General features: G+C 47.1%; 1 protein-coding gene across 1 annotated transcript in view; it reads right to left on the bottom strand.

The window, feature by feature from the left end:
* The window catches only part of LOC104407420 (vascular endothelial growth factor receptor kdr-like), a gene marked incomplete at its 5' end in the record, with an annotated part of 83,869 nt that overhangs the window by 24,882 nt on the left and 44,376 nt on the right, over window positions 1-14,611 (bottom strand). The window contains 6 exon segments of the mRNA XM_010016700.1: window positions 337-472; window positions 1,633-1,739; window positions 1,851-1,976; window positions 3,775-3,921; window positions 5,870-6,163; window positions 13,020-13,128. Of these exon segments, the coding sequence (XP_010015002.1) occupies window positions 337-472; window positions 1,633-1,739; window positions 1,851-1,976; window positions 3,775-3,921; window positions 5,870-6,163; window positions 13,020-13,128 (919 nt within the window).

Here is a 14,611-nt window from a genome sequence, read left to right as displayed (position 1 = left end):
CTAGGAATGTGAAGCCATACTTTTGGCAGGGACAGCACCTGGAGGTACCTTCCTTCCCTGCCAAGAGTTTGGCTTCGCTTCTCCAAGAAAGAAAAAGAGGTGGTAGCTATTTTGAGAGTGACAACATCTTTGCTTCCTTACCAAATCCCTTGTTTCCTCCCCCATTAAGGATGATCCTGAACCCTGGGACTCACTGCCAATCCCCACCCCCCGCCCCCGACAGTAGTACACTGGCACTAAATGATAGGCTGCTTCCTGGGTTATCCAACAGATCCATTGAAATGGGGGAGCCTTGGAAACCATCACTCTTCCCAGTAATAACCCCGCAGCACTCACCCAGCCGCAGTCTGTCTCTTGGGAACTCCCATTTGCTGCTGTCATAGGGGAGACGGTCGCACTGTTCATCAAGAGGCATTTCCTCTGGATCCATTATAATTGACAGGTATCCTGTCTTAATATCTGTGGCATCAGGCTAAAAACAGGGAGGGGAGACATTACTCATAGTATTTACCCTGCAGTTCTAACAGGGGAGAGCTGTCTGCAAGCCTGAGTGCTGGCTGGGAGCATCCTGAATTCCAGACTTAGCTCTGAAATGTATTCCAAACCATGAATGCATCACTTGAGCTTCCTGCCTCTCTTGGTTTTGTGCCTGAGAAATAAATGTTTATGTATGTCTGCCACTCAGGGGTGTTGGGAAGAGTCACTGATTGATGTTGGTAAACACCTTGAGGACACAAAATCTATCAGTGTCTTCTACCTGTACCTGTTAAAGGAAATCAGTGTTTTCCTATGGGAACTGCACTTCCTGGTGCACTATGGAGTGTTTTGGCGTCTTCGTTGTGTTGGTGAGAATCAGTCTTGATTCTCCATCATTATCCACTTCATGGCTATTGCTTCTTACAGTGTAAAATGGGTCAAAAGCTGGGGCAAACTGCTACTTCTGGTGAGAAGTTGTGATCTGGTGGGTCCTGTGAGCAGACCTGCACAGTGCAAAGTGTCATAGGAAATACACTCTTGTCCACAGCTCTGTTAAACTGAGGTCAAGGGGGAAAACATGAATTTCATCACTGTATTTGCAATAGAAGGGGAAGTTTTACTGGGGTCTGTATTGTGGTGAGCTTCAGAGCAGAGAGCTGTGGTTGCCTTTCTGTCTGCTGTTTGTTTTAGGAAAAACTGACCTGAATTCCTTGGAACTTCACTTTTTTGAGTCACAAAAGGGAGGTGAAAGAATAGCGAGACTTGGAGACAAAATAAGAGTGGTTTCAGCTCATTTCTAGAGCAGATATCCCAGGATCCTTAAAACAGGGCCCATGTTTCAGAGACAAGTGCTGAAATCAAACCTCATTTTAGGGGATTTAGGATTTGGTTTTACTTTCCTAATCTTGCAAGCCAGTTGGCTCAGAAGGAGGGAGGAGCCTGGTTTAATGGCACCATGGAAGTGGTAGGAATCTCACAAGTGTGAGTGGTCTCTTGAGAACTCAAAGGACCATCAGCAGAAATCTTGGACTGAAACTTTACAGGAACATTTTGCACAGTTCTTTCACCATCTGTCCCAGCCACTCATCCCTAAACTCTGATGCTTCCTGTGAAGCCCAGTCCCAGCCCCTTTGTGCAGCATGGAACCTCTCTTACTTTTCTCAGCTTCCGGATGAAGAGGGTCAGAAGAAGCCAGAAGAGAGTAGCAGCCAGACCAGTGCAGACCAAAATGATAACTTCAATGTTGGATTTCTCCTCAGAACCTGTAGGTTAAATGTACAACCAGATTTTAAATGCAGCCAAAGTCCATGACTGAGAAGTAGTTTTTCTCATTCCAACATAATCCATGCATTTCACCTTAGCTTGGACCTCACCTTGTATCTTAATGAAGGCTGATGTGCTATCCTGGCCCATGTCATTGGATGCTTTGCACTCATAAAGCCCCTCATCATCCTTTTTCACTCTCTCAATGACCAGGGTATTATTTTCCATGGAAATTCCTGTTGGAAGGGATTGCAGTCAATATTATCACAATAACCTACATGCCTACAAATGCTTTTAGGAGGGAGACAGAGAACTGAAAGTCAGCTCCCGTCCACGCAGGCCTGGTACGAGGTGTTGTCAGGAGGTGCTTGGATGCTGTGTTTCTCATTGTGCTCGGGCAGCTACCTTTCCCTGCCACTTTTTTCTCCTCAGTACCTGTGTGCATCACTTGGGGATCATTTAACCAACAGCAAATGGGGCTGTTAGTTTATTGTGAGCAGAGAGAGCCTGAGAAAGCTTGCAGGGGAGTTAGGGAAGTGAGGGGAAGACAGGTTTCTGACAGCAACAGGATACGCTGGGAAAAAGGGAACTTGATGAAATTATTGGAGAAATCCAGTGTCTCGGAGGCTGTAGGAAGTGGTGGGAATTCTGACATGTGGAACAGAGAAATCAGGTTATGCACATCCCTGGAAAAATCACTGTGTGAAGTCCTGTATTCACAGGGAGACGGGGGCTAGAGGTGGAGTTTGTCTGGATATGGCCTGTGTGAGGCTTGTCTACATTTAATTTTCCTGATTAATTTTCCTCATTTAATTTTTCCTCATTTATGGCAGGAAGTGGTGGGAATTCTGACATGTGGAACAGAGAAATCAGGTTATGCACATCCCTGGAAAAATCACTGTGTGAAGTCCTGTATTCACAGGGAGACGGGGGCTAGAGGTGGAGTTTGTCTGGATATGGCCTGTGTGAGGCTTGTCTACATTTAATTTTCCTGATTAATTTGCCTCATTTAATTTTTCCTCATTTATGGCACAAAACTGAGAGATCGTCTTGAAACAGGTGTGTTTGGGGCAGAAATAGGGAACCAGGTCAGGCTCTGAATCCAAAAGGGAAGAACATTTGGAGTTTCTGGGTGTTCTGCCCATGAATCCTGTTGTTAACAAGAGTACTGCACAGAACTTGCCGTGCTCGGTGCTGGAATACTTGCCCTGAGGTGTTTTTTCCCAATATTTTATTTATGTTTCCGTTGGTTGGATGAGTTACATGCTTGTCCCTCCAGAATTATTTATAGAATTTCAGTAGCTATAAAGAGTTTCTCTCAGAAGAGTCTGATGTGAATTATGGATGATCCGAGGCTTCCTACCTAGTCCAAGATGCGAAATTAAAGTCACAGGAGCAGCTGCTGACATGGGATTCTCCACGATTTATAGGAGATCTCAGGACAGAGAGCTGAGGCCCACATAAGGGAGCCCATTCTCCCTGTCCTGCTCTCTCCCAGCTGAGCTGGGAGCCCCTGCTCATCACTGTGCCATGGGAGACAAGGGCAGGATGTGTAACACACCATGGGGTGCCCTGGGCTGGCTGCTGGGTGCTGCCCACAGTGTGCTCCCATGTATTCTGACCTGACAGTCAAAGCTTGTGTTTCTGGGCCCACCTGACAAGCAGGTAAACTCTGCATCTCGGTTTTGTACACAAGTGGTTGTCCCAGAGCAGAGTGAAGAGCAGCACACTGTACTCCTTGGTTTACTAATGCCATGCTAACGCGTGCACACTACCTGGCTGCCTGCAGACACGAATGCTGTGCGTAAGCACAGTGGGTTGCAAGCACTGGCAGCTTTCACCTCAAAGTCCAAGTTGGACACTGCTGCAGTGGTCTGATAGGTTTGGATCTGTGTGTGTGTTTCCTGAGCCTGGGTGCACCATCCTGACTCAGCCACACTCGGAGTAGCCGCAGAGTTGTAGGTCTTAGGTTTGCAAGTCCGTTATCCTGTGTTATGTACAACATCAGGGTGCTCGGGGAGCAAGTGCCCTCACCTGATGCTGCTGAAATGGGGTAGCCATTCTTCCTCCACGTGATCTGAGGTTCTGGTGTCCCACCGACTTTGCACTCCAGAATGATCTTGCCACTGATGTTAACCTCCAGGTCCGTGAGGTTCTGTATCACGTACGGTGCTGCTTTTGCTACAGTGACAAAGAAAACAGGGCACGGTGAGGTTTGAGGAGGCACCTCCCTCAGCTCTGCCATCTCCTCTCCTTTAGCCTCCCACATGGCCTCTCTGGGCTGGAAGTGGCAAAGATTTGGTTGATGAGTGGTGGCAAAAAGCCCCTAAAAGATTATGGGAGGAGTGGGTGAGCCTATTTGATCTATTTCCGAACTGACTAAGCTTAGATTCAGCTTCAGCTCGAACCTCCTTGAGTTTCTCATCCTCTGAAGAAAACAGAGGACAGTGAGTGGGTAGAGCAAATGCAGAGTGAATACAAAAAAAGAGAGGAGGAGGCAAAGAGGAAACAGTTCTAAGGATTTTGCGTCCTCCATCGAGTGCAGTTACCTGCTTACTGCAAAGCACATTAACCTCCACTTTCTGTTCAGTTACAAAAGGTACAGGAAAGCAGTGAACAGAATAACAAGCACAGCATAAAAACCGCACAAAACCTGCAATAAGGACAGTAGCTGGTGGGTGTTAGTACATTTAAAAGACCTTGTTTGCATAGGGGAAGGAGGGCTGGGGTGGAGGGACACTTCCACATGTGTTCTCCAGCAGAATTGCCTCTCTGATGTGCCAGACAAACAACAGACCCCAGTAATCCTCAAAGCAATGTGATCAAGGTTCCAGTTCTCCCATGGATGTATTCCCAGCTCAGATGTGTTTTTTCCATAGCCATCATGTGGAGGTGTCTGTGTAGGTGGAAATTTGACTACATCAGTAAAAATATCTGCCAGGGGAGAGGAAAGTGAATTGCCTGAACGCAGAGCACAGAGGAAGCCCAGTGCCTCTCTCAGAGGATGGACCAAGCCCAGCCCCAGCCCTCTGCAACACCAGGGGGAGATTCTTCCCTTCCTCCACACTTCAGGAAGAGGCAGGTGCTCATCCCATCTCGTACAATAAATCACCTCCCACTCGGGTGTCAGAGCTGTGCTGTGGGTGAGCATCTCCCGCTGCGTGTGCCTGCACCTTGGTGCCAGAGCGGTGTGGGCTGCGCAGGGCAGGAGACCGGGTGGGAAGTGTGCTCCTGCACTTCAACAAGGACAAAGCCAGCACAGCACAGCCTGGTTTTACCTAAGTGACAAGTGCTTGGGGCAGCAGAGCTGCCCCTTCAGTGCTTCATTAGCCCCTGATGTGAGTGGAGGAGCCAGTTTGAAAGTCACTGTCTGAAAGTGCAGCTTCTGGTGGTCTCTGTCTCCTGCACCCTGGCTGGCTGCTGCTCACTGCAGTTCCACTCCATTTCTGTGCTTTGGGATTTTCTTCACTGTTGGAAGATACCCAATAAATTCAGTCATTCCAGCAGCACTTGTTCTTCTGGGGAGGCTTAAAGCCAATCACTCACTCTCTTCACTAGGAAGCAGAAGAAACTTCACTGATTTTCAATGAGTTTCTACTGTGTTCTGCCCTTTATAGTCACATAGCCAAAGAAATAGGCTTCAGGACCTGTAGTGTTACTGGTTTTATGACAGTAAAAGAGTTGGGGGGGCTGGATATAGGTAAGAAAATATTGTTATTACAGTGAAGTGCTTCCCACTTACCCAGACTAAATGGTACCTGTCACTTATTATACACTTGACCAGTGACATTCCTGATTAAATCTGCTGGGTTCAAATCTATTTTGGTATCTGGCAGCTCTAAGTGGGTGGAATTGTCCACCAAAGTCATACAGATCTGGGGTGACAGTCCCAAAGGATAGAGTTATGCTGTTAGTAACGTGGTGGAGGATGCTTTCCTCCTGAGTCAACACTATATCTGCACCCAGCATGGAGATAGGAAGATAAAATGCAGCTGAAATCACCTTTGTGTGTAAGGGAAATGTTTCATACAAACCCAGCGGTGGCTGGATGGGTAATATGTGTGAGTCCACATGCAGGGGTGTTTGAAAGGCTTCAAAGGCAGCAGAACCCTTCCACTGCAGGACCTACCTCTGATGAGGAGCTGCGTGTGCTGTTCCAGCGTGTCGGTGCTGTTGTGCTGGTTCTGGGCTCTGCATCTGTAGAGGCCACTCTGTTCCTTGGTGACGTTAGTGATGACCAGAGTCAAAGAAATGGAATAGTTGCTGGTGTTCCTGATGAGCGAGCCAGCGGGAGCCGCTTCCGAGGACGGGGAATACCAGCCCAGGTGGCTGTAGATGTACTTGGAGGCCCGGCAGGTCAGCCGGACATCGTTCCCCACGATGGTTGTCACTTGTGGGGCTGTTTGCAACCCGAATGGCACATCTAGGAGGGGGAAAAACATCTTTACAGTCATGTCACAACTGAGGAGATCCCTGGTTGCAGTTTGACGGTCACATGTCAAAGCCCAGCAGTCATGGAATGAGCCAGTTTTAATGGGATTCGCGTGAATCTGATCCGGGAATGTACCTCTCACATCCCGGGCTGACCTGTGGGATTCCAGCCCCCAGTAGTGCAATCATTACATTTCCAAGTAATGAATTGAAAGATTATAAATAGAAGCAGTTAATGGACTAAGAGAGTTTAATCAAGAGAGATTTCTATCCAGGTAGACAAATGTGTTCGTGAGCTCTTCCCTTTCTATCTGCAATCAGTGCTTGAAAGTATAATTGCATAAGAATAAAGAAACCTGTTCCCATTCCTCAGAAGTAACACTCTTTTTCTTCCCCACTGAACAATCTTCCCAATTCTCTCTTATTCCAACTATGCCAAGATTTATTTTCATCACATGTGCCTTGGTGGGTACTTACCTGACCACAATGGATTAACTGATCCAGTGACATACAAGACCTTGAGGCCTTTATATTTAGCAGAGAAATACTTTGAGGCAGGAGTCCCATCTACCCAGAGCCTGGTCTACAGACACATTCCTATCACTGCATTTGCCACCAGAGACCCACAGTTAAATTGTGACTGAAAGAGATTCTTTTCCCTCTTTATTCTGCCAGTTCCATGGTGTATCCACCCAGCAGACTTGAATGAAAGATCACTGATAACCACAGTGACCTGGAATTACTCTTCTCGTCAGGATTTCAAGTAGCTGAGAGTCCTGAGGAACCCCTCATGGGTTTTACTAGGCACAGAGCAGGGTGAGACACTTGCTCTGGACCTTCTGAACATGGACAGTGTTTGCAATAAGTCTGGTAGATGGCTGCTTCAGTACCAAGCTGTTAGTAAGATGCTTTCTCAAGTTGGGATGAACTAGATGGTACTTTGGGAAGGACAGAAGTTCAAGGGGAGCATGAACACATTGCACTTACAATTGGACAAATTCCACATGGGAGCTGGAATCTGGCCAGGGGCTCACACAGCAAACTCCTGCAAGAAGTTCTGCTGAAGCACAAATAGCAAAGCTGTTGAAATAATTGATCTGTCTTATAATAAACCATAGATTACATAAAATACAGAGCCCTGAAGGAGCTTTCAGATATGATTAAAAGTCTGTCTTCCTCACAAGTCTTCTGGAATACAACCAATAAGCTTTGCTTCATGGTTTTTAAAGACTGGCATCAGAAATGCTTTGCAAAAGAGCCAAAAAGAGAAGAGACCCCTCAGGCCACAGCTGTGGAAACTGTTATTTTTCTTTTCATGGAATTTCAGTTTACTTTATGCAGTGTTTTGTTAGGCTCAGTTGCTCTCTTGCTTAGTGCTAGCTGTACGCTCAGACTGACTTGTGTGGTACATTCATTCCTCACAACAGATGTCCTGTGGTGCCAACATGTCAAGATGATGCTTATCATAAAGGGATGAAAGTCTGAGGCCAGCAGAACTTCTCTAAACAGGAAGAATTAAAGTGAAAACCCTGGGATGTGGCACAAGCAGCATCTCAGCATCTCCCCTCAACCTGTCAAACCCAAGCAGGGAAGAAGCACCCTCATAATGTGCCTTGTTCTTAGTTTCTTCTCTAAGCATTTGCTCTTTGCTCCAGCAGGAGTGACAGTATTAAGGTAGATGGATCTTTGGTTAGCTCAGTCCTTTAGTAAGCTCAGTGGTCTGGGAGACGTCCAGAGATCCCCCCCCACCCTGCATCCTCCTCTGATCCTACGTGCTGGGTCTCAGTGGAAGTACCGGGGTACCCGGGGTAAAGCCCAGTGAACCCCTGCAGGTCTCAGGGCAAGCCAGCCCTGGGCTGTAAGCAGTGGTGCTGGCAGCCCCGTTTGGCCCCACTTCTGCCTCTCAGGAAGCCTTTTCTGCAGGAGAATTTCTGTTTCCAACTCCTGCAGCCTCATTTGTTCTGCAGGGAAACGCTGCATCTCTGGGGACAGGCGTTGGCTTGTGCGGGGCACCAGTGCAGAGGCTTTTCCACCAGGCTCACGTGCTGGGAGCAGAGGGCTGCCTTGGTTCTCCTTTCATTCCTTCTGCTGACATTTTTTATTTAGCATCCCGAATATTTTTAGCTGGAACCTGTGCTATTCTCTTCCATCTTGTAGCCTTTCAAGAAGCTCTTCCAGCTCCAATAGAATATTCATTGATTTTCATTACAGTGGAAGGAAAAGAGTGAGAAAAAAGAAGTCTCTCCTGCTCTCCTCTCTCTTTTCTCCTCCTACCCAGATTATCTGGGGAGTAGCTGAGCTTTCAGAGCACATTAGAAGTCAGTTCATCTCTTCGACTACTTTGCTTACACAATCGTGAACCTGAGCAGTGATTAACTTCCTCTCTCTGAACAGATACAGTGTTTTATAAGCCTCCTAATAAGTTGGCCAGAAGAATGCACCATGGGGCCTTTTTGCTTTTATCAGCAGTCACCAAACATTTGTCTTTCATATTGTATTACAGTGTAGTAGCCGCGAATCTCACTCTCAGCCGTGCGGGATCCCAGGGCAGAATAGGGAACTAAGCCACTGGGGAAGGTAAGAAGTCAGCATAAATCAAAAGAAAGTCTGGCTCCATTTGTATTTACAAGGAATTAATTGTTTTTAATTTCCTGTGCTTTGCACAATAATGGCTGTAACTCAAAACTTCTGCTCCTTCCCAAATCCCATCCCTGCGCCTGGCAGGATGGGGGTTTGCCACCAGGCCTGTGCACGTAGGGAGGGTGAGGAGAAGAAAGGGTGAGCCCTGCCATTGGAGGCAGCACAGAGCTTTTCATAAAGCCTCTGAACATGTCAGAGTAAGCAAATTGAGAGTGGCAACCAGTTGTACAACAGCCCAGTTCATACATTGTTCTGCTGTCTGAGACCTGATTTTATCTCGCGTTTGAAGTATAATACTTTCGGGTAGAAATCTGTAACTCCATTTTACAGAGTTGTTTTCGCAATCAGATAAGCCCGTGAAAAAGGGCTTTTGTTATTATTTGTTCTTCTTATCGTAATTCATTTATATTCCAAGAACATTCAGAGGTTTCATACGGGTGGGATCCCATTTTGTCTGTGTAGTACAGTCATACAAAGGCTATCATTTGATTTACTGTGCACCTGCAGTAATACATAGTTGCCCTTTCCAAGGTGCAGGCCAGAGATTAGAAGATAAATTATACTTGTCCATGGCAGAGAATACCTCCAGGAGGCATCAGGTCAGCTTTTCAGTGCTCTGGGAAGGGTGCAGCCTGGCAGGGGTGTCCTTTGGTGCGTTAGTGGGTGGTGGGCACTGATGTGAGGCAGCTCTGAGCATCTGATGGCTGTGACAAAATGTCATCTGCCTTAAAAGGGGACGCTCCTGTGAAGGCTGCAGAAGAGGCAGGAGACAGGTTCTGCTTCCACAGGGAACAGCAGCAAGGATTTACACAAAACAAAAACACTGGAATTCTTCCCTGGGAGGGTGCTGAGGCGCTGGCACAGGGTGCCCAGAGAAGCTGTGGCTGCCCCATCCCTGGCAGTGTTCAAGGCCAGGTTGGACACAGGGGCTTGGAGCAACCTGCTCTGGTGGAAGGTGTCCCTGCCCGGGGCAGGGGTTGGAACTGGAGGAGCTTTAAGGTCCCTTCCTCCCAAACCAGGCTGGGATCCTCTATGATCCTATGAATCAGAGTTAGTCCAGGGCAGGGTGGATAACACTGCTCCTGCATTGCCATGGGAGTTCCTGCTGCCATCAAGGGCTTTAGGAGAGCTTCAGTGGGACACTGACAGTCGGGACATCTGCAGAAGGAGCTCAGGAAGGCTTCAGGGCTGGATGATGAGATTTCTCATCACGTTGGACCCCTTATATGGTTTGGTTTCAGCGTGATCTCAAACCCTGCTGACCCTTCGCTGCAGTGAATTCTGCTGGCAAAGGAATGGTTTAAAAATAGACCCCAGTGCTATTTGTGGTGTCCGTGGGAGTTTGTGTGGGGGCTCTGCACTGGAAGAACAAAATGGCTGTCGACTTTATCCCACTGGGATAAATGCATGTTTGTGAGATGAGAACACCAGGCTGGAGCGAGGCATGTCCCAGAAAGCAGGTGCAGCCCAGACAGCACCTATGGAGTTTCCCTGTCTCACCCTGCCATGTCCTGATCACGTATTTCAATCCTGACTTAGTAGAACAGGTTTTGAGGGAATAAGAGAGTTTAGCTCCTTATCACCTTCACATTTCTTACCACGGAGAGGTTAATTGTGCTCAATTCATCCAAGACATTTGAAAGCAGCTCAGGATCCAGCAGCTTGTTTGTCAGTAGGAGATAATGGGAGACCAGGTCTTTAAAACCCACCAATTGCTGCTTTAGTTGTGGAGTCCCACAACCAGCTTTGCAGAGAGCAGAGCGCTGTGAAGTGCTGCAGACCTTGGCTAGACCTTGTCCCAAAGGCCCACACCTTGTTTGTGTGCTCTCAGACTCCAACTCAGCCTTTCTCTCAGCTTCTAGCTTCACTCTGTGTACATTTAAGCAGCCCAGCAGTTGTAAAGTGGCCTGACAGAGCAATATGCTTTGCACTTCCCTGTTTGGTACCTCCCAAACTTTCCTCAGTGTCCCTCCAACACCACAAGTAGAGGCAGCTCCTGGTGAGAGTAACCCAGTGGTTGCTTCACCTCCTCCAAGTGCACTCAGCAGAACACAAGTGCTTGTTTCCCACCCAGGAAGCAGACCTGGGGCAGCAGCTCTTACAGCAGCCTGGCCACTCCTTGGAGCAAGATGCATTACTCAGGAGAGGACCATCACGTAAAGGAGCCCAGCAGCAGGTCACTGCTGCTGTTTTCCCCTGCAGCACGACCTGCTTTAGGATCAGCATGGCCACATTTAGAAAGATTTCATTTCTTTCTAAGCCACAAACACCACTATTTTTAAACACAGCACTTAGAGATCAGTCATGCTCGTTCAGCATCTGCCTCTTCCCCAGAATGGCACAGACTGACAGTCTTTTCTTCACAAGCAAGAATAGAGCTGTCTTGCCAAGCCCTGTTCACCTCCTGGTCTGTTTTGGTGGAAACATTTCCACCATAACCACTGTCAGTCATTTTGTCCAGTGATTCATTTCCTTCATCATCAGAATTGGATGATTAAAGCATTTGGGTCTCAAAACATTGCTAGATTGAGCTTAAAATAAAGATCTGAGGTATTAACTCACTGTGGGGGAAAAAACCTACGTATCTTCAGTATTAAAATAAAAGAGAGTTGTGAACAGTACATGGATGGATCTAACCCTTTGAATGCGAATAAGGGAGGTGCTGATTTAGTTACTGCAGCATTGGTTTTAGTCACCAACTGTTACAAAGTCCTGGGAATAGCTTGGGAACATAAGGCTTTGGGAACATAACCCATCCAAACACAGCAGCTGGCACAATTCAGAGCAGAAGCAAACCCACGTGAACACTCAACATTTGGAGGTGGTGAAGTATAAAGTTATTGGCTGGTCTTCAGCCTGCCTTGGACATCTTGAGGACATCTTATGTCTGAGCTGTGTCTCCCAAAGGTGAGATAGGCACCTTGAAGGGTTTGTCTGTACGTAAACAAGAGTTAGGGCTTTGGAAAATGTCTTTTGGAGGCTTTAGCCTTCTTCTGTCTCCTTAAAGCAGTGTTCAAGGCCAGGTTGGACACAGGGGCTTGGAGCAACCTGCTCTAGTGGAAGGTGTCCCTGCCCAGGGCAGGGGTTGGAGCTGGATGAGCTTTAAGGTCTCTTCAACCCAAACCAGGCTGGGATTCTATGAAAGAGGCTGTAAATGAAGGTAAAATCTTTCCCCATATTGCACCAGCTTCACTCTCATTGGGTGACATGTTCATATGAGCACTTCTGTGTAAAGGAATAGGGACAATGTTTGGTGAGCCCTTCTTTGGGGGCCAGCCTGGTCTGAAATGTGCTGAATTACTTTAGAGCAATGGGATCAAACAACCCAGGACACAGGAGAGGCAGAGGAGTGCAGAGCACAGCCAGGAGGCAGCTTTGCCTTCAGTACTTGTTTCATGGGGAAGAAAAGGAGTGAGAATGAGACATTTACCTTCCAGGACACTTCTGCACTCTTTGTTCTAAAACTTGTTATTTTGATGCAAATTCTAACAGCCAACGTGCACTCATCCAGAAAAGTGAGCACAGAAATGATTCACTTTGTTCTGCTGAAGCACTTGAACAAGGCTGTCCCTGGACTCTTCTCTCTTTTTAAACTCCCATCTCTCTTAAAAGCATTATTGTAGGTCTTGATCTCACTACTAAAGAATTTGTGTGTTGAAAGGTTAAGCAGATATTTGTTTGGATTTTTGTTCTTTGGAGAAATAGCATGTCCACCTCCTCCCTCCTTAAAGGGCACTGCAAAGGCTAGTTGCTGAGGCAGGGCTCCAATGTCACAACAACGCGCAGTGCTATCAGCCCTGGATTAGGTCTCAGGATTGGCCTTGCTCACCTTTGCTGTGTCTGCTGGCTGAATCAGAGACCAAGGGCTTGGAAGCCTACAAAGGACTTTGCTTTTGCTGGAGGCTTCCTGAGGACAGTGCTCAAATGTCCTGAGTGGTGCGTTGAAACACGAGCAGCAAGACTCAGGGCCTGCATCTGCTGCTTGAAAAGGGCAAAGGAGGCATCAAGTCTGATGCTGGACATGTCAAACTCAGCTGTGCACTGACCCAGGACTCGGGATCCAGCCTCACATGTGGTGAAGAGCCTGGGGGTGCTCCAAGAACACACCATGCAGCAGTTTTAATGAGCACTCACCAGCCATATGAAACCTTCAGGTGAATCAGGTCATCAGCATCTAGTTTTTGTGTAGCGCCTCCTGTGTTGCTTACCTGAGACATAGAACTCGATGCTCCTCTCTTCTTCTCCAATCTTGTTTGAAGCCACACAGTAATAGATTCCTGATGCACTGCTGTTTTCCATAGTCAGCGTGCTCACAATCTGCAAGCACAGAGAAAAGGCTTTGAGTGTACTGGAGGCTTTGCAGAGAGGCTGGAGAGTAGTGGCTATGTTCTATGGTACAAAAACAGTTGACAAAGGAGTTTCTAGTAATGAGTGAAGCTCAGACAACTGCTTTTATAAAGGTTTTGGTTTCTCATCTCACATCACCTCAGCCCAGTTAATTCTCTTCCTTCCTCATTCCTAAACCTTCCCATTCTCTTCTTCCTGTCCTTCAGGGTTCCCCTTTGATGCACCACCAAAGGTTCTGTGTGACAACATCAGCAAAAAGCTGAAGTGAAGGACCTGGAAGATTTATCTCCACTGCAAATGCAGCCCCACATTCATCTTACTTTATCGTCTGCTTTTCAGTTATGGTTTCCATGGCTAACAGGACACCCATTTGCATGGGAAGCAGGTCATTCCTAGGGATGTGGTATAAAGGATTTTGCTTTGCTTTGCTGTAACCCCAGAGAAGGGAGGGAGTGATGTGATCCCATTGGGCCCTGGCTCGCTCTTACAAATTGTGCTTAGAAGCCCTGTGTTCCCATACCCCTTCTCCAGAACTTGTGTGGTCAGTAAGGAGGCTCTGGAGAAGCTGCCAGTGCTGTGACACTTGGCAGATGCAGAAGGGAAGGGAGGATCGTGAAGGAGAAGAAGGAAGGAACACTTGTCCTGAGATTCACCACACAGAGAAAGGAAGTGGTTCAGTTATTCGTGGGGCTGAACTCAAACACATCCTTAAGAACTTGTGCTCCTCAAACATCCTAAGCCTTGCTTTTGCCTAGGGCCTTCTTAATGAGGAGCCACCAGAGGCCCTGTCCCTGTCATCAGGCAACATCTCCAGCTCATGGAGGACTATCCACAGGTCATGGCTTTAATTATTTCTAGTGCTTCCTTTGGGCTGCTGGTAAGAAAGCAGGGTCTAACCCAGCAACAGAGATGTTCTGGCAAGATTACTTTGCTTCCCCTGCAGCCATTCACCTGAGGAACTCTGAGCTCTCACATTTGGAACAAATATCACTTTCTTTGCCATCCTCTGCAAGGACTTAGAGAATCAGAACTTAAAACACCCTCTGGCCCTTTGTCCTTCTCTACAGAGAGCACTTTGAAATGCACAAAAGCATCTCTGGACTTTCTTTTTAATATCCTAAACTAAACTCACACAAGACATTCCTTTTCTGCTCATAAAGCTGCACCATGAGTGTGTCTGTAGCTGTGCAGGATGTCTTTTCAGAGAGTTATTTAAGATTTGCTGAGCTTTGGCACTTTAAATCCTGTGGGAAATGAGTTTCAAAGGTTTTGATCCCATGTGCATTTTACATTCTAATGGGGAACAGTTTCAGCAGAATAACAGGTAAGTGGAAAAATACCTACTTTTCATGGGCACCAAATACAGAAATTAATTGAGAATAGGGACAATTTGGGGGTGAAAACAGGACCCAGCTCCCTCTGGTGTCCACCAAAGAAAGAGCTGTGAACTTCT

The sequence above is a fragment of the Nestor notabilis genome, unplaced genomic scaffold (assembly GCF_000696875.1).
Source record: "Nestor notabilis isolate BGI_N333 unplaced genomic scaffold, ASM69687v1 scaffold3196, whole genome shotgun sequence".
NCBI lineage: Eukaryota > Metazoa > Chordata > Aves > Psittaciformes > Psittacidae > Nestor > Nestor notabilis.
Note: the sequence above shows the minus strand (reverse complement) of the source record. Positions and strands in the feature narration are given on the sequence as shown.